The sequence below is a fragment of the Dicentrarchus labrax genome, unplaced genomic scaffold (assembly GCF_905237075.1).
Source record: "Dicentrarchus labrax unplaced genomic scaffold, dlabrax2021, whole genome shotgun sequence".
NCBI lineage: Eukaryota > Metazoa > Chordata > Actinopteri > Moronidae > Dicentrarchus > Dicentrarchus labrax.
This window is the reverse complement of record NW_026136707.1, coordinates 9729300-9749693: the sequence shown is the minus strand read 5'-3', so window position 1 is coordinate 9749693 and position 20394 is coordinate 9729300. Positions and strand designations below refer to the sequence as shown.

The following is a 20394-nucleotide window of genomic DNA, read 5'->3' as shown; positions in this document are numbered from 1 at the left end:
CTGAGTGACATTGCTATCCCCAGAGCCATGATGCTAAAAATATGTGTATTAAAAAAAAAACCTTGAAAAACTGTTGACTTTTTATTGTAGTCCATAAAAACAAACAGCAATGATAAAAACAACAAGGTGGTAACCATAATAATAATATTCAATATAATGTAAAACAACATAACAATAGACAGTAAGAAATTAAATTAATTTAAGGGTTGTCATCGTTCTCAAAACCATCCCATGTACCTAAAAGCTGTGGCGCTACTGCCTATCCGCAGTAGAGTATCCAGGGAGCAAATCTGTGGTGCAGTTAGGAATGTTGAGGTGCTGGTTGGGGTGTTAGCACAGGAAGCTGATCCTGGATCGGGTCACCTGACAAGAGAGGTGGAGGTTTGGGATGGACGGTAAGGACGCAGGAAGAGGTAAAAGAGGTGACTGACTGATAGAAAAGTGACAGTAACAGTCTCTCAGTGTCAGGGGCATTCTGCAGTAGAGTTGCACATTAATACGCCCTATTTTATACATACAGTACATACAGAAAACACACACTCTCTCTCTATACACACACACATACAGGTGAGGACATTAGAGTTGATTAACTTTTAAAAAAAAGTTTCACAATTTTCTAAAGGTGAAAATGAACACAATAAAACCCCTTGAATTCTTTAATAATCCAAAAAATTACTACAAAGCACCAGTATACTCCAAACATGCTGCTTCTTCTCCTGTCTAGCTTCTTCAGCTTTCATGTTACATATAGTTACACACACACACGTTTGACCCTGCTGTGAAGACAGAGCAGGACAGGTCAGTGGAGCTTCCCGCAGTTCGACAGTGCTTAGGTTATAGGAGTTAAATCTGAATCCCAGTGGAGGAGAAAGACTTGTCTCTAGTCTGCCACAGAAAGAAGTGACTCTTCCATTCACTCCCATCCTACATCTACAGTTCCAGTCTTTCCAAATCAAAGTCCAGCAGCACAGCTGATGCTCTTCCGAGTCCGGAGATGGGCTATGGGTGCAGAACAAGGAGGACTAACCTGACTGTGCTGTACATGGGGGCTGAGAGGGAGGACGTCTGCTACATGGCGGTGAGGTGAGAGCGACTGGCCTCAGTCTGTGAGTGGGAAACGTGCAAGGTGGTTCGTCAGCGCGGCACCTGCATCTGCTGTGAGGTCTGTGATTGGTTCTGAGCAGTGACCTCGGGGCCCCGGCTGGCCAGTCGGCTGAGGATGTTCCTCTCAGACATTTGCAGCCGCACGGCGACAGGGGGTATCCTGGCGATGGTTGCAGGGAGACGTGTGACGTCAGCCTTCATGTCGCTCAGCAGTTCCTCAAGCTGTTTGAGAACTGGCAATACAACACGTAAATGAGCTCTGAGCATCACCAAAACTAAACGTTTTAAGACATCACCTTAGAGATAATATGAAGAGCATTTTCGCACTATTTTCTGACATTTTATAGTTTAATGATCAATCGACTAATTGAGAAAATAATAAGAACATTAATCTGTATTAAAATAACTGTTAGTCACACCCTTCATCATCTCTACAACCTCAAAGATGGACTACTGGGTGGTTGAAGTGTTATTTCCTGAAGAGGTAATGAAAAGCTTGGCTTGTCCGAATATAGAAGCTGCTGTATTAACCACAGTGTTGCACCTGATGTTTGTTGCTGGTTACGTTAGCAGCTATACTTAGGGAAGTACTTTTTAGTGATTTAAATACTAATGTTAGCTTCCTTCTCCCTATTCCTGTTACTACCACAGTAACGGCCAACACTACATCCTCTCTCACACACACAAGCTCTTCATATTCAGATGCTTGTTACAGGTATGAAAACTGTTGCCTCAGACACAACAAACTGTTATAGTTCATTCTAAAGGAACATTATTGTAAGATGACTTGATGAACATGAAGAATTACTATATTTTCCATGTCCATGAGAACCCTCACTATACTTATCTCTTTTAATCTTCCATTTGATTTACCTTTATGCAGAACTGCATTGGCAGGCTTGTTTCCAGACATGGACTCCTTGCTGAGGTGCTGGTGGGACTCGGCGAGACACTCCACCTCACTGAAGCGAGTGTTGAGGGCCATGGAGGGGTGGGCCGGGTCCTCTGTCATGTTCAGGTAAGCCGCCCTGCGCAACTGCTCCTCAATCACCAACGCCTGCTCCAATAACTGTACAGGAAACAAAACAACATGTTCAGCAGTGAGACATGACAGAAACACAGACAGACATAAACACACACACACACACATCGGGGAAACATGTGGTAACAGTGAGCATGCTCAATTCACCTTGAACCTGCGGGCAAGAAACTTGTTCTTGATCTCCAGGAAGTTTCCTCTGCTCATCTCCCCTTTGAAAGGCTCATTGAGGATGGCAAACCTCACATCGTTCTGCACATCCTGCCAACGAGCGTAGCCGTGTCTGAGAGAGACGCTGAGGTCAAGTGTAACAACATTATTGTCTTGTGTTGTGTTGTGCATGTTTGAAGGACAATAAATAATGAACATTGTGTATAGATAACTTACTAATGTAAACATTTAATTTAAAGGACCAGTGTGTAAGATTCATCTAGCTAGTGAAGTTGCAGATTGCAACCATTTGAGTGTAGCTCAGCCTGCCAAGCGTGTGGGAGAAACTACGGCGGCCACTAAACTCATGAAAAAAGTCTTATCTAGAACCAGTGTTTGGTTTGTCCGCTCTGGTCTACTGTAGACGTTCCAGGCTCCTCTTAAATGTTACACACTTTAACTATCTTCTCTTTTTTTTTTTTTTTTTTTTTAAAGGTCACTCACTGCACAACCTGCCCTGAAACTTCCTTTGAATCCTCGAATGGTCCTTTGAACTGATCAAAATAAATAATTCTTAATCCACACAAACACTTCAACTTTGTATTACAGTGGCCTAAAAAAATAGCAAATATTCATATTTAAGAACCAGATTTTGAATATTCTGACAACAGAATAATTGATTAGTCAACTAATCATTTCAGCTTTAATGTGAGAGGAAGACAGCAATCACACACGAGCATTTAACAGGGTCTGTGTGTCCATTTTAAAGGATACTGTATGATTCCAGCCAGCAGCCAGTAGTCATGGCGACGGTGCCAAATCTCAAAGGTCTTCTTGGTGACGGTGGCTGCCCTCTCTTCGTTCTGCCACAGAGAGTGAAGCTCTGAAAAAGAGGGCAGAAAGGTCAAAAGATAGAAACTAAAGAGAAAAAGAGAAGAGAAAGAGAGAGGGGGGAAAAGTGTGTGTGTGTGTCCACCTGTGAATCCTCCGTCAGCAATGTTGAACATGAACCTCTGCTTGGTGGCTTTTTTCTTCTCTTCGCTGACGTTAACCACCGGCGCAGCTGTTGCTCCTTCTTTGGTGTTCTCCCCATTCTGCAGCTTGCCAGACTCGTCTGTTTTCACACCGTCCTTCTCCTCTTTTTGCTCTGTGAGGAAACAACAGAAACACCAGCGACGATGTTTAATACTAAAGAAACCCTCTCATTATGGGGCAAATGGGTGAAATTTTGTGAAGTATATTTATGTTTAGACATTTTGGCTCTACCATATGAATTTAGGAGGATGTCTTTTTCGATTTTTTACATTTTACATTTTAGTGTCCAACTGAAATCTATTTTAATTCCAACGTGTTCACATGTAGGCACCTTTCTTCTCCTCTGCTGGTGAACTGGTGTCCATCTTCTCATCTTTTCCCTCCTCGGCTGAAACAAGAGAAGCACTGTTAGATTGACAAAAAATAAAACAAATGAGACACAAACAGAAAACAGTTTTAACACCTGCCTCACCTTTAGACTTGTCCTCCTCTGAATCCGTCTTGCCGTCCGAACCTTCTCCCTTGACCTCAGCAGGAGTGTCCTCCATCTCTGAGGACTTGTCCTTCTCTGCTTTATCCTTGCTTGCATCTTCTGCCTCCTTCTCCTTGCCTTCATCTCCATTTCCTGTCTCCTTCTCTTTCTCCTCCTTTCCTGCAGCAGAGTCTACCTCTCCCTCTTTCTTTTCAAGGACAGGGGATTTCTCAGACTCATCTGGGATTTCAATAATCTACAGGAGGGGTAGACAGTTTGAAATTAGAAAATATACACAAGTATAATGGTGATGCTCAAAACTTATTAGAATGTATTGAAAACAAACATGGGATGGATATAAAAGCAGAATTTACCTCTGGATCATCTGCCTTCTTGGTACCTTTGCCATCTTCACCTTCCTTCTTCATGTCTTCCTTGTCCTCTGATTTAGACAAATCTTCTGACAAAACAGAACGTGTGTATCAACAACATGTATGCAAAGAGAGTATTATATCCTAATATAGGGGTCACTAAAAATAATAAATGTTTTAATCTGAATGGATGAAGAAACCAAAAAAGGGTGTCTCATGGAAAGTTATAACTTGTTGTTTTTCTGATCAGGGAATAAGCTGGTAGTCAATAAATACTTGTATTTGGGCCCGAACGGAGAAACGTTAAATTCTCTCAAAGTTCAGGGTTAGTTCAGGGTAGGGATTATGAATTAAGCATTAGGTTAGAGTTAGTATTAGGTTTCAGTTAAGGTAAAAGTTGAGGTCAAATTGGTAGTGGTACTGAGGTTCGTACTGAGGTTAGGGCTAAGACAAAAAGGAAATGCATGTCATTTGTCACAGGATCGCCATAAAACACCATCACAACATACATATATATATCTATCTATAGATATAGATATATATAGATATATACATATCTATAGATATATATAGATAGATATATGTATATCTATCTATAAATATCTATCTATAGATATATATAGATAGATAGATGTATATAGATAGATATATAAAGATATATATATATATATATCTATAGACCTATATATGTGTCTGTGATGGGTCTCATTGCAAAAGAATTCCGTCTTTTAGAGTCTAACTAAAGTATGTTCATCATGAACCTGATTTACCTGACTGCTTTGTAAGAAATCACATGCAATTTTACATTTTGTTTTAATAATCCAGTACTAAGTATGACGTAAGTGTGTGTGTGTGTGTGTGTGTGTGTGTGTGTGTGTGTGTGTGTGTGTGTGTGTACCAGGGACAGGAGTGTTTGGCTGTGTGTCTGCAGGGGTCCCAGTCGAAGGAGTCTTTGGGTCTTCACCTGCAGCCAAAGCTGCAGCCCTCTTGTTCTCCTCCAGCTCGGCCATCCAGGGCATCGACCACTGACCGTTCACATGCTCAAACTCCTGCACCTGTACATCAACAGCCAATAACTCAGTGATTAAATACTCGTATTAACTCAACATATTTCTTACAGTTTCCTTTCTAACTGGTAAGCCATACCTTTTTCCTTATAAGTGACATCACACCAATACGGGTAAGCACGTGTTGCCTCGACAGACCCTCGCGTGGAACACCATCTGCAAAGGTCTCAGCTCCATCAGCTCCCGGCTCACAAAGGTGACGCATGAACAGAGACACATAGGCCCTGCAAACACGTGTGAGGATGAAGGATATCACCGTAAATACATTTGGAAAATGTTAAAAAATCTCAGTGAGTCGGTCACACGGTACACAGAAAGGCACAAAGCAAATACACAGCAAATCAAACTAAATGATAAATAGATTGATGACCGCTAAAAGGTTGAGGCTTCTAGAGCTAACGGCCCCGACAAGTAACCTGTGACGCTACTTGGGGATTGATATAGTGTGACATTTTTTTATAATATTGGCAGTACAATGCTTTTTTCCATGCTACACATTATATAATTCATATTGTTTAAACTTGAGAAACCACACAATCACTTAGTCTACATTAAATTAAAGGCAAAATTTTGGTTTAAATCAGGAACTCTTTGATCAAACATTGAGGAGAAAAGATGATCTGATCTGACATTTGATGCGAACAGTTTTTGATACTCTGTGCTACAGACACATTTTATAAAATAATACCAAAAAAGCATTGCGGCTCAGTATCCAAGCAAGCGGAAAAATGTCAAAGAGACTCACTTAAATTCTTTCTCAGACTTTCCTCGGAGGTCCCTAACCAGCCATTGGTTGGTGAAAGCATCCTGTGGAGGCATCCCATAACGCATCACTGCATTCAGGAAAGCCTTCCTCTGTCGTGCATTGAAGCCCAAAACCTGACAGAATAAAAAAAAAGGGCAAGATGTTTGCAAACTGAATGCTTAAAAGAAATAACAGAAGTAAAGAAGCCACTTTCAAGGCGTTTATCCTTGTTTCGCTTCTTGTGCTGACTAATTCTTCATCTGTAGGAGCTCACCTCGATGTTCCCGCCCACTCTTGCCAACAGCGGAGGCAGAGGTTTGTCCCGATCGTTCCTCAGCCCTTTACGGTTTGGTCTGCGGGCATTAGCTAAAAACAAAATGAACACGGTTAGCCTATCTGAGATTCAGTGCATGATTCCAGGCAGTAACATTTTACTGAAGCCATAAAAGTAAAAAAAACAAAAATCAAAATTAATATTGATGTATCGTCATGTGTGTTCTTAACGTCCTAAAGCTGCTCTGTGAAGACGTTCCACTTACGGCTCATCATGGCACACTCTGATCCTGCTGAAGCTCTCCCTCCTCACAATCTCTTCGCACTTCTATATTAAATGCTTCTTCTTGAAGCATAAATCTTTCAGAACATTTACAACTGAAAGCAGCATTGTTGTATACTTCATTTAATGAAACTGAAGTAACAGAGCCATAATTAAATAAAACAAAAATACAATCAATACAAAACATGTACACTGTTTTGTCCTTATAAATGAATTGCAGAAATAATTAGATTTATATCAACTTATAGAAACTGTATAAACATAAGAGAACATTATGTTCTGCAACAATCTTTAAACAAACCGTTTTAAGTGCAATTCAAAACAACTTAACACATAATATGAACACAAACAATGTCTTTAAAGTGCAGTTGAAAATTCAGATAGCTGAGAAACCACTGATTTAAATTGTCTTTCCCTGGGTCTTTGCTTTTAACCTTCTCTGTTCTTCCCTTTTCTTTCTGCTCGCTCAATGCAGAAAATGCAGGAACAAATGCCTTTTCGTGAGTTGTTGTTGAGGTTGTCAATGAGAATATCATAGCTGTCGTCTGAATCTGAATAAGCATCTGCAGAGGTGGTTTGAAGAATGTTAGTGGATGAAGGAACTGTGCTCAAACGGTAGAGATTCCTTATTAACAAGAAGTTCTACCACCATGTCTCAAGCATTGCTGGGAACAAAATCTTAAGTCAAGACACCACAGGTTTTATTTTATTTTTTTGATGATGAACTGGTCAATTGTGAGATTTTGGGAATAATTTAGAAGATTTAGAGGGAGGAAAACACCCAAAATACAATACATTTAGATGTTTATTTTACTACAGATTGTCTATTTGTGTCTATAGATTTCTCCTAAATTCACCAAAAATTAGGATTAAGCATAAAACTTATATATAATACAAAAGATAGTCTTAATGTAAGTCATCAACTGTGAAAGTTTTATGGTGATACCTATTAGTTAGACATATTTACCGTATTTACCTGTAGTGTCTGACCTTACACTCAAATACATCTTAGTGACTAACTTCAAACAACTTAAATGCAATGTGTATATCTTCATATAAAATGTTAAGATTCACAGTCTTTATTATAAACAGCAAGCCTTACCTTCACTCCGCTCATCGAAGTCCTCGTCGCCCTCCTCCGAGGCCACCGAGTAGTCTGACTGGTTATCGGACTGATCCTCCTGCCAGTCTAAAGGGACCACAGACAGAGAAATGTGTCTTCACTGCCTGGACACAATCTTATTGATAGATGACAAAGTAAATTCAAACTCCTCGTGGAGCTGCAGTCCCATTAAATGTCAACCCAGCTTTTAGCCAGCAGGGGGAGCCAACACATCAGAACCACATTTTTACTAAATATTCCCAAATCAACAAGAGAATTGTTTTATCATAACTCTAGATTAGTAAAGCAGACCCAATTCTTTACTTATATTAGTTCAATTAAACTTGTTTATCACATTTGGTTTGAACCACAGCAAGTTATAGTTTGTGTGAGTTCACTGCTTACAAATAAACCACAGCATGTGAACAAATTCAAGTCACAACATTCAACATAATTTACATAACACAGTTTCTTTCTTTAGTTTATGATTTAATCTTTTTGACTTTCAAATAAAGAGCTGTTTATTTATTTTCAGTTCCCATTAATAATTTTGCTTGCAAATTTCTTTTAACAGTCTGCTGCTGCTGTCCTTGTAATCCTGCATTCCCTTTGCACAAATAAGTTTAAATCTAGTCTTGTTAAAAGCCGAAAGGCTTCATTTATTGCAAATGCAACTGCTGGTTGTTTTAGGCAAAAAAAAAAAAAAAAGAGTCCCTTTCTGTCAGCTTGTATGTCATTATGTTTTTTGTTGTCAATCAAACACACATTTAAAGCTTAATACTTGCAAGTGAATCATCAAATCTCTTTACCCGACTAGTGGTGACTTTCTTTCTATCTTGTGAAATCTGCTACTGCTCCCTGTTGTTCTGGATGGCAACTATCAAACAGACTAAGCCAACAGTTTTACTAAATTATAAATACCTCCTTGGGGTTATTTTCTCGATTACATGTCAAATAGGACCTCAACCCACAATTTCAGTCTTATTCTGGTTATATTTTGTGCATGCATCTCATAAAGCAGGATTATAAATTCAGCTGGATAAAACAGCCAAACAGCCCTTTCTATACCCAAATTCAAAACATAAATAAAACTTCATGCCTTGAACTCACTGGCTCTCCTACAATGTTACACCAACATCACACAAAACACAAGTCCACCAACAGCACTGCACAGCACGCACACACGAGAAGAGGTTGCATTATATGTTGTTCTGTACCCTGTCTTATACCTCGGTCCTCCTGGGAGCCGTCATTGTAGTTGACTGGCTTTCGAGTTCTTTTGCCTTTGCCCAGATTTCGGGCGAGATCCTCTTGTTGCTGCTCGTAGTGGTGACGGAGCAGCTTCTCCCAGTAATCAGGATCAACACTTTCCTCTTGCTTGATCACCTCCCGTTCCACCTCCTCCTCCTCAAACAAAGACAAACCAAAGGATTCATTCATTCATATTAATAACTAATAACTTAATAATAATTATTAAACTATAATTTTGAAGAGTAATGTTAGATGTAGGTCAAAGCTCAGTCTATGTCTGAAGCTGCACCAAAGACTACTACAGATACTCCCTATCTTAATTAACTTATATAAAGTTACACATTCGTACCTCATCGTCTTCATCTTTGACCACATACTGGGCCACTTTAAAGGAGCTAAGGTATTCGTTCATGCTCTGCAGCTCAGTGTCATCTGTGGCATCCTGGTTCCTGTCTAGCAAACGGTCAATTGCGTGGTCATCGTAGTGAATCACACTGCTGTCATCCTCCTTGCTGTCCCCTGAAAGCAGAATATGTCAAATAAAAAGGAAGGAAGCACAAACTACATTTACTACCTGTAACATCTGAGAGACCCGACATCAGGCATACCAGTGGTGGAGAGATCTTTCCACCTCAGTCTCCTTAAACCTCCTCCAAAACAAAAGCATAACAATGTGCAGTGTTAAAAATTTTATGTTTGAGAACTGTCAAATGCAGATGAACATACAAGTAAAAAATTATGCATCCGGCAGTGGATTTAAGTCGTCTCACCTTCTCCGATTTCATCCTTGAACAACTCTTCAGTTCCAAACTTGAGGATGTCATCAAGCTCCTGCTTTGACATGGAGCCTGTCTTGGAGCCGAGACCGGGTCGCACCACCAGATGGGTGAGCATCATCTTCTTCTTTGCCACCTGGTAGAGGAAAGTAGGTGGAGGACAAACAAAACGGTGAAGCAGGAAATCACAGAATCCTGACATAGTCCATGTGTAATTTCTTTCCACGGACCTGTGTGATCCTCTCTTCCACAGAGGCTTTGGTAACAAAGCGGTAAATCATCACTTTCCTGTTCTGGCCAATACGGTGAGCTCTGCTGAATGCCTACAAAACACACACATGAAAGACACAACATAATCATCTGTCATCCAAATAACCACATACTGACGTGGACGTGAGGTGTATGGTTTATATACCTGGATGTCATTGTGGGGGTTCCAGTCAGAGTCGTAGATAATGACTGTGTCAGCAGAGGCGAGATTAATGCCCAAACCACCAGCTCTGGTCGAGAGGAGGAAAGCAAACTGGGGAGCACCGGGAGCTGTGGGTGAACAACAAAAATAGAAACATAGAGAGACAGAAAGTTAGAACACTCACAACACACCATATCAGCTGTTTTGAGGCAATACAAACAGTGTATGCAAATGGCTCACCATTAAAGCGGTCGATGGCTTCCTGTCTCAAGTTTCCAGTGACTCCTCCATCAATTCTCTCATATTTGTATCCCTCGTTCTCCAGGAAGTCCTCCAGCAGGTCCAGCATTTTGGTCATCTGGGAGAAGACCAGAACCCTGTGGCCTCCCTCCTTCAGCTTCCTCATCATCTTCTGAAGCAGCATCAGTTTTCCTGAAGACTTGGTCAGAGCATTGCCCTCATACATGCCATTAGGTAGTTTTGGTGCCTCCTGTAGTTCAGAGAATAAATCTGAATAAACTGACTGCATGTTTTAATACATATACATAGTTTAGTGCTAACATGCACCCCGAGAAGTAACAATGTGAACACATACTGTGGCAGCTGCAGGAAAGAGGTAGGGGTGATTGCAGCACTTTTTCAGGTCCATCACCACATTAAGCAGAGAGACTTGGTTTCCTCCTCCACGAGTGTTCAGGGCCTCAAAGTTACGTGTTAGGATGAACTTGTAGTATTTCCTGGGTTATAACAAAGAAAGAATGTAAAAAAAAAAATTAAGAGAAAAAGAAATTCAGAGGTCAGACAAATGAAAATATATTATACAGGTGTTCAGAATTCAGACTGTATACCCTCCACTATCCGGACCACTTTAATTTTTATAGGTTTTTATACTTAATCAACTGTTAAAATATACTGCTACACATCTTGTCTCTTAACTTACTTCTGCATGGGGCTCAGCTCCACTCTAACAATGAGCTCGGTCTTTGAAGGCATGTGTTTGAATACATCAGCCTTCAGCCTCCTGAGCATGTGTGGTCCCAGCATGTCATGGAGCTTCTTGATCTGGTCCTCTTTGGCAATGTCTGCAAACTCCTCCAGAAACCCTTCTAGGTTGCTGAAAAAAAGAATATGTACATAAATATAGATAGAAATAGAGTCAGTGTGGGTGTCGTTGTTGTATACGCAATACAGCCACATATGTGGCCCCAGCTACTGACTTGAATCTCTCTGGGGTCAGGAAGTTCAGCAAGTGGAAGAGCTCCTCCAGGTTGTTCTGAAGAGGAGTGCCAGTAAGCAGCAGCTTGTGTTGCAGCGGGTAGTTGTTCAACACTCGGAAAAACTAGTAACAGGCAAGGAGAAAGGCAAAAGAAATCAGAGTTAGATTTTAAACACAGAATAAACAAACACTTTACGAAAGTTCTTTATGTTATTACCTTGGACTGGTTGTTTTTGAGCCTGTGAGCCTCGTCCACAACCAGACAGGCCCATTCAATGGACCCCAGCACAGCCTGGTCAATGGTAATCAACTCATACGATGTCAGCAGGACGTGGAACTTGACTGGTGAGTCTTTCTGTAAAGCACAAAGAGAGACAGGGAGATTAGTTAAGCTGCCAGGCAAAGAAGTAGAAACACAATAATTAGGGCTCCAAGCAATTGTTTCCAGTCGTTATATAGGGCCACAAACTACTGTTGAACCTTTATATAATTTGGCATCATTAACATTTTTGTAATGTAAATTACAACCAGAGTAGCAATTAATTTTTTATCAAAGATCTTAAATACCCTCATGTGGTATCATCCCTCCTGTTCTTTTCTCTACTTTTTCCTTACCTTCATCTTAGATGCTTTTTTCCCGCCGCGGATTGCATTTCCTTCAAAGGAAAACTCGTTCTCTCTGATGACAGCCCTGCTGTCTTTATCCCCTATGTAGGTCACCACGTACATGTCAGGGGCCCACATCTCAAACTCTCTCTCCCAATTAATGATGGTGGACAGGGGAGCACTAACTAGGAAGGGACCTTTGGAGTGACCCTGTAATAGTGAAAGACAAAGTCAGCATTAACATGTCAAGATGTTATTTATATAGTTGCATTTATAAAGCGCTTTTACTCAAAGAGCTGTACAGGGGCTGGCCTGTGCATGAGGAGAAAATCGGATTCAGCGTCTTTCCCAAAGACACTTCAGCACTCAAACTGCCAACTCTGTGATCAGCAAACAACCCGCTCTACCTACTGAGCCAAAGTCGTAGATAATTTGATAAACTACAAGGTATGTAAAAAATAGAGAAGATATAACTCGAGACAGTTAACTGCGCTACAAATATGTGACGATTATGTAAAATATGTGAAGTCTGAGCAATAAAGGAATCTTTTTCTTCAATCAAATTTTGTTAAAAATAAATCGTAAGAAAATCACATTGTGAGTTTGTATACAATTGTAATGAATTGTAATTTTAAAGTAATTTAATACTGGATGAATGTGCTGATATTTATATGTTGATGTGTGCCTGTAGATTTGTTTGTATAATGGTTAATGTGATAGAGACCATGTAATAGTGTTGCATGTACATGAATGGTTTCAGTGCCCAAGGACTGCAAATGGAAATTAGCTAAAAGCTAAATCTGGCATAAATAATCTCTTGTCATTATGAGATTAATGTTTTTGTGCTCGGTGCTTGTTTAATAAAGACTAATAATAATAATAATAATAATTATTGGATCAAATCATGAGTTGTTACATCCCTAATAAATAACTATATTTGTCTTGCCCTGCCTTTAGGATAGAGCTCCTTACTTAGAACTCATCCCCTTTGATGGACAGAGTTGCTGTGTGTCACATGTCTGAAACCCCACCCACTAACACTGATTGACAGGGGAGGGCAGACTGGACAAAATAGCATCAGGAACCTGCAGCATTTTATTTCATTTTATATTTAACAACAATTAACATAAGTAGGTTTAAAGGAAGCTGATATAACATAACACTTCCTCAAGACTCCAATGACAAATAAAACTGCTTAAAATTACTGCAATTAAATTCACTGTTCTTACCTCCTTGTACAATGAGTAGAGGAAGACAGCCGTCTGCACAGTCTTGCCTAAACCCATCTCATCAGCCAGAATCGTGTCTGTGGCCTGAGCCCAAGAAAACCTCAGCCAGTTCAACCCCTCCAGCTGGTAGGGATGCAGAGTGCCTCCTGTGCTGTCCAGGTAGTCAGGCTGCCGATCAAACTTGATGGTGGGCTGGAAGGAAGGAACCGAGAAGAATATAAATTCTGCATCTGTCATGATTTAGGCTACTTTTATTCTGCCAAGGGAATATACTTGACAGCAATGCTTCATTTTATCATTAATAATCCATTAGTCTGTTCATAAAAAAAGAAGATATTTGGCAGCATGAGTTTCCCAGTAACTAAGGCTGTGTTTGAAAATAAGCTTTTTTAGGTTCAAAGTTTTAAAATACTTACATCTACAACTGGATTAGCAGGTGGTCGCTCTGCCTTCTTGACTTTGACTGCTTTCTTTAGCTTCTTACCAGGCCTGCCCTCCTCACCCACCATCAGCTCCCTTAAACAAAATGAGTTTGTGAGATGAAACATACTTTCAACTCTCATAACATGAGAGGGGAAATATTAGAATTTTGTAAATCTCTGCATACCTGTGATTCCAGTATGTCTGTTTGTAGGTGTCAAACTCTGGGATGTCCATTTCTTCACTCTCCCAGGTTGACTGGTCATAGGGCAGATCTCTCCATTTGATCAAGTAATGTACATTGTTCTTTTTATCGACACTGACATACAAGACATACAAGGAAGATGGAGTTATGATAAAGCACCATTACTGTGTTTACTCTCCAGGTGTGTACAACTGTGACAGATATATTACAGATATTACAATCTTTCCTATGGCGTTAAATTACATTGCAATTCTATGTCTTTTGTAGTGTAACTCTCACTATTTCAGTTTCTCATTTGTAAGAGTTATTTTAAGTCATGACCCTGCAGTTGCTGCCCTACAGCAATGCACTTCACAACCACAAAGAATATAATTACTAATCACTTTTAAAAGGGCAATTTTAAGACTAAAATACTAATTCAGTCTGATTCTTTCACACCCTCAGAACAAATTATATTTACTGTATGCTTATCTTTAAAGGTGAACTGCGTATTTATGAGATTTGATGTGTCCCACCTGTGGTTGAGGATGCGGTGGATCATCAGCCACTCCATCTTGACTCCATAGCGGTAAAACTCCTCCTCCATATGGACAAAGAGAGGATCTTTGTTCTTCCTCTTGGTGCTTTTATCATCATCACCTTCACCTCCAAAATCCACAGGCGGCGGTTCGTCCATGTCAGTCTTCCTCTGGTAGTTACGGAACATCACCTGGCAGTTCAGCTCCAACTGAGAACGAGCAGCAAGGAGGGAGAGAAAGGACCATTAGGTTTGTGTGTGTCTTGTGAGGAAAGTGCACAGAAAAATCCACATTAACAACTACAGGTGGATACAGTTTCAGAAAGTGTGTGGTACCTGTAGCTCCAGCACCCAGGAGCAGTGCCAGTAGGACAAATTGCACCATTTCACAAAAAACTCCCTCTCCCTGCGGCCCGCCAGCGGCGGGGGATCAGGGGCATCAGGAGAGAGATCAGCAGGCCGAGGGACAGGCGTGGGAGCTGGCGGCTCCCCCCATCGCCATGTTAAAACCTTCTGGACTTTGCCCTTCATCGGTGGACACTGTCAGGAAGTGGGAGAGGAGAGGAATAATTTAGCATAGGCATATCATAGCATATTCTTGTCAGTTAGAAGAAGTAATTTTCCACTGATAAGAAAATCTGTTTTTAAAAATTATATAGTGATTTTTTTTAGGACAGGAGAAATCAGCAAATTAAAAACCAAAAGAATGATTTATCTAAAATAATGCACAAGATGGCATCTTCATCCCAACACACGCCCACGTGAGCACATGCACGCGCAGACTCTTATGCACCAGTGCACAGCGCTCACCTTGCAGCGGGGGCAGATCCATTCTCCATTGGGGATTTCAGGGAGAGGAGGGTTGAGGCAGTGGATGTGGTAGGAGGAGGGGCAGGTGTCACAGCAAAGCAGCTCCCCTCCATCCTTGCACACACGGCAGAACTCAATGTGGTGGTCGTCTTCTTCCTCCACTCCTTCATCCCTCCTGTCTTCCTCATCCTCCCCTTCGGCCTCAGAGAGCTCATCCCTGGCCTCCCACTGGATCCCCTCCTTCTCCTGGTGGCAGAATTACAGACACAGGGAGGTGGTGTGTGTGTGTGTGTGTGTGTGTGTGTGTGTGTGTTGTGTGTGTGTGTGTGTGTGAGGGGGAGGAGGGGGGCAGACAGGCAGGGAAGGTATGCGGAACGGAATGAAAGGAAAAAAGGGAGGGGTGTGGGGTGATTTTCAAGAGCGCCAGGAGTGTGGTGGGGGGGTGGGTGGGGGTGCATTGCGTGCGTGTGCATGTTTGCGTGTGGAGCAATAGTGGAGGAAGGGAGGGACAAGAAGAGGAAATGGGGGATGGGGGGGGGGGCGTGCGGTGGGGAACAGGAGAAGATAGATCAGAACATGAGCAAAAGGGTTGGGGGGGGCAGCAGAGGACAAAGAGAACATAAAGATTTGCTATTTGTTAAGTCCATTTCCCAACAATCAAACTCCCGTCAGTGCAACTTTCCAGTAATACACTTCAACAGTATTTTACAGACAGGTGTAATTTCTGCCCAGCTGTTTCATACTCCAGGAATCAGGCCCAATCTTCTATAACAAACAACATAATGGCCTTCTCTGCACAGCACTGAGAGGTGAGCTAACGATACTCACACAGTGTGGGCAGCTCCACTTGCCCTCAGGTGCTTTCTCCATGTCAGGGTCCAGACAGACCATGTGATAGGCTCGGGGACAGGTGTCACACAAAATTATCTCTCCTCCCTGCTGGCACACCTCACAGTAGTCCTGGTGGTCTGTCTCGTAGCCATCGCCGTCCTCCGTCTCCACTGATAGCAGAGAGAAAATGAGATTCAGTGACCGGGAAGTGGCCTCTATTTTGGCCTTGACTTTGATCTTATTCGACAAAACAAAACCTCCTGCATTAAGCTGTTGTCTGTTCTTAAATCTTTATCCAGCACTGATGCACTGCTAACAGAACAGACTTTATTTCAGTAATACTCCCATGCCAACCTTTCTTCTTTTTCTTCGCACTCTTGGGTTTCTTCTTGGGGCGGCTGCTGCGGTTGGAGCCATCTGACACAGAGAAACCCCCGTCGTCAATGTCACTGTCAACTTCGGGTTCATCTTCATCACTCTGACAGAGAAACAGTGAGGACATTGAGAACGAAAGACATACCCAGTTACATTATAGTATATTAATAATATTCTGATTTAAGGATTGTTTCATTCTCAAAACTAAAGAGAAAAATAGGGCGGCAGAAAAAGCATCTTACAGAGGAGCGCTTCCTTTTGCTGTTGAGGCCTCCCAGTTTGATCTTGAGTGGAGCAACCTTCTTAGGTTTAGGTTTTGGCGGGGGCTTAGGCGCGGGCTTCGACTTCTTGCGAGCATTGGGACCTGAGAAGACAGAGATTTACAATTTAAGCAGTTAGATAAATATTAAAATAGTAGATTTTCATATAATAAACACTTTATTTTATAGTTCTACATTTATCCAACTGTACCTTTGCCCTCTTTGGTTTTGGCCTTGCGGAGGGGAGGTGCCGGGGCTGCCGGCGGTGCAGCAGGTGTCGGAGCAGCAGCAGGAGCAGGTGTGGGTGAAGTGGCAGTACCGGACTCTGCCCCTCCGTCTGTCCCTGCCACCACCATGTTCTCCACAGCTGCAGCCACATTGGCAGCTGCCAGGGCTGCATTGGCAGTGGCGCAACCCTACAAGGGGACACAGCAGAGAGTAAGAAACTCTGCTCTCGACCATCAAACTCACAAGACGACAGCAGTTATATATGACAAGTCTCATTCATTATAAGTCAGACATCCAACCTTGTTCGTAATTGCAATACCTTCAGAGGGTTGTTGGTGCTGAATTCTCTCCATTTAGCCATCATTAAAGTCATCATCTTGGACACTGCAATTTTGGGGTTCTTAGCTGCAATTAAAGGCCTATGGACATTTACAAGAAACATGATTATTTATATTTTCATACATATATATTTCCTAAATAAAACAATAATATATACTGTTAATATAAAAGGGGTTTCCTCACCTAACGAACTGGCTAAAGGCCTTGTAGTTAGTGAGGGAGCTGTAGTCTTCCTGAGTAAAGACGTGGTCAATGTCTTTCATGCCCCAGGCCTCCAGCAGCTGGGTGGAGCTTTTAGGCTGAGGCAGGAAGGAAAAAACACCCAGTGGGAGGTTAGGTTGTCATATTAGCCATAAGGAATTTACCATCCACTCTGCAGCCTGCAGTCTGAACAAATCTTTACCTGGCAATCATCGTCATCATCCTCATCATCTTCTGGTTCTGGTTCTTTGCGTTTGCTCTTCGAGCCGGATGAGCCTCCCTTCTCTGCTGCCGCACCTCCTTTCTTCTTATCTTTGGCTGAGCTGGAGCGTTTCTTCTTTTTCTTCCCGGGGGCATAATCACTTCCTTCACTCTCTGACCGCACACCTCCCTCATCTGCATCCCTCTCTGCTGCTTCTACTCCGATCAGGTGCTCTGGGGAGCTGACAGGCAACTCCTGCAAGAAGACATAGAGCCACTTTGCAAATTACAGGAAGACACTGGTGGTTATAACATATAAACTACAAATGAAAGTGTCATCCTTTTTAGTTGATTTCTACTGATAAAAATGCCACCCTATTGGTATGGAGAAGTCTTCCATGGAGCTACATTGGTGCACGGTTCACCACTTATCAGTCCCTAGATCGAATGGTTGACAGGAAATTAGTGATAATAGTGATAATAATAATAATAATAATAATAATAATAATCAATTCATGTTTATAATCATTGTTTATAACTGCAGACTATGAAAACAAGAAATAAATTACATTTAAGGAGCTGAATTCAGGGGAATTTGACATTTAAAAAATATTAAATGATCAAATTAGTTCACAATACATTTTCTGTTGCTCGACTAAATCATATTATATCATTATAATCTGAATATCTTTGGGTTTTTGATGGGACTGGCTTAAAAAAACAAGCTTCTTGAATATAATTTAGGGTGATTTGTGAATGTCCTGTTGATCTGTGGGTCCTAAACTGAGCTCAGTAACTCACAGGGGTCCCTTGTTATTGTGTTATTAGGCAATAAGAGCTGACAATTAGGAAGAAATTATCAAAATCTGACGTTAAAAAATCTCATGAATACATGGTGTTCCCTGACATTTTACTAATTTAATTCTAAGCATTCAAAGTTTGGCCAGAAAAAACAAATTAACCTCTCTGATGGGTCTCTGCCTCTTGCTGCTCCTGCTCTCTCGGCTGCTCTTCTTGGCTTTCTTTTTCTTCTTGGACTTGGGTACCTCGTCCACGTCGGACACAGCATCCTCCGGCTCGTCCTCACCTGCGGGTGCCATGCTTTAATTAGCGAGAGAGAAAGAAAGACACACAAGTGCACACGGCGAACAGGAGGCACTTAATGCTGCAGGCCCGGAGAGGGAGACAGAGAGAGAGAGAGAGAGACAGAGAGAGAGAAAAGACCGCGCACTGGCAGGCACGACTTGGCAAATGTTGGTGCGTGCACGTACACACACACACACACACACACACATGAATAACACCGTGAATGCCACAACAGCACAGGTTGAAACTTGTCTGTTGTAACTTTGACAGTTCACGCCCGAAATCGAGATGACATGTGCAAGTGTGTGTGTGTGTGTGTGTGTGTGTGGGGTGTTTAAAATAATTTAAAAAAAGGAGGTTGCCGAAGATGTAACTATAGAAACACTTCTGCTTTAAGAGTTAGCAGCGAGTGACGGACGGACGGGGCCGAGCTCGCTGCTACTCCTGGGCTAGCTTGAGCTAACGTTAGCATCGGCGAGCTCAAGTGACGAGAGAGAGAGAGAGAGAGAGAGAGAGAGAGAGAGAGGAGAGAGAGAGAGAGAGATGGACCTTCTTTAGAGAGGAGGGTTATAAAAACACACACACATATATATAGGCGAGCTTACCGTGAAGAAGTGAGTGCTCGTCCACGGCTCCAAAGTCTTCCCTCTCATCCTCGCTGCCCGACATTTTTAACCGTTGGCGTGTTTTTTTTTTTTTTGTAATATTTTTTTCTTCTTCTTCTCGCCGCCTCGATTTAATCCCCCCCTCTCTCTCTTAAACCTTGCTCCTCGGTCGGCGAGGGAGGGAGGGAGGGAGAGAAAAATGACGTGGGACTGCTGGGAGAGAGAGCGGACCGGGGGTGTCCGGGAAGGGAGGGGAGGCGGCGGTGGTGGTGGTGGGGTTTTTTTTAGCTGTAAGAGAGGAAAAAAATGTAATAAATAATAATAAATAGCATTTGGTTGGTAGCTATGTCCGTTAAAACAGCCTCTAATTGACCACCTGCGTCCTCTAACAAGTTGGATAACTAGATTATCTTCGCTTTGGACGTTATCTCGTTGTTTTTACACAGCAGTGACACTGAAGTTAACTGTGTGGCATCCATCATTATTTCAAGCGTGAGCGGCAAATTCACACTGTCGAGTTTAAACAACAATAAATGAGGAAAAGTTTAAAGCATTGACACCCTACCTTCACACGTTAGAAACTTACTGTAGTCCCGGGTCGAGGTGTGTGCTCTCTCCCCTCTCTCCCCTCTCTCTCTCTCTCTCTCTCTCTCTCGGTGCGAGATTTAACACAAGTCAGGAGCTGTTTGTGCGGCGGTTGTTTGTCATTTAGTGTTCATTCATTAAACCGGGCTGGAACCGCTGATCGGCGAAATTAAAAAAAAAACGAGCCGTCATTGACCCACAACACGTTGCTCCGTCCCCCCTCTCTTCTCTCTCCCCCAACCTTACAGGCAGAGCTTAGCTAACATCCTCACAAACACACAAAGGGGGCAGACATCCCATAATAATCCCCCCCCCCCTCCCACACTCACACAGGACTCTGCATAGTTACCTCGCAACGGACAGACCATAATACTCAGCCTGCCCCCCCCCTCCTCCCTCCACCGCGCGCGCGAGCTCCGGCGCACGCACGTACACTACCACTAGACATGCATGCTCTAGGCTCGTTGCATGCACACTCCTCCTTCCCCTTTCCACTAGTAGTCCCAGCCCCCTTAGCAACCCCGTTGTCATGGTGACACCCCCCCCCTGCGCACAGACCATAATACTCCCAGCAGTAGCCACCGCATACATCCCATAATA

At 42.2% G+C, this 20394-nt stretch overlaps 1 protein-coding gene across 9 annotated transcripts; it reads right to left on the bottom strand.

The window, feature by feature from the left end:
- Positions 1 to 68: 68 nt before the first annotated feature.
- On the bottom strand, positions 69 to 20086 carry chd4b (chromodomain helicase DNA binding protein 4b). Of its 9 annotated transcripts, none has more exons than XM_051405974.1 (41): positions 19775 to 20086; positions 19210 to 19497; positions 18481 to 18605; positions 17520 to 17774; positions 17300 to 17415; positions 17097 to 17196; positions 16761 to 16965; positions 16532 to 16653; positions 16269 to 16392; positions 15912 to 16084; positions 15084 to 15329; positions 14610 to 14813; positions 14272 to 14483; positions 13739 to 13870; positions 13548 to 13647; positions 13132 to 13323; positions 11912 to 12112; positions 11514 to 11651; positions 11298 to 11419; positions 11021 to 11194; positions 10676 to 10817; positions 10321 to 10570; positions 10084 to 10208; positions 9899 to 9991; positions 9663 to 9804; positions 9501 to 9542; positions 9242 to 9411; positions 8859 to 9048; positions 7642 to 7728; positions 6258 to 6349; positions 5984 to 6117; positions 5318 to 5462; positions 5070 to 5226; positions 4175 to 4260; positions 3801 to 4056; positions 3660 to 3716; positions 3270 to 3440; positions 3068 to 3176; positions 2294 to 2426; positions 1978 to 2173; positions 69 to 1337 (listed from the first exon to the last, which is right to left on the bottom strand). In XM_051405974.1, exons 2-41 carry the CDS (start codon positions 19271 to 19273, stop codon positions 1135 to 1137), a joined length of 5985 nt encoding a protein of 1994 aa, XP_051261934.1. In that variant the 5' UTR covers positions 19274 to 19497; positions 19775 to 20086; the 3' UTR covers positions 69 to 1134. The 9 variants fall into 9 exon arrangements, with proteins under 9 accessions (XP_051261934.1, XP_051261933.1, XP_051261936.1 ...); XM_051405973.1 differs by having other exon boundaries at positions 19796 to 20086; XM_051405976.1 differs by having other exon boundaries at positions 4175 to 4257; positions 19796 to 20086.
- Between the last annotated feature and the right edge of the window lie 308 nt (positions 20087 to 20394).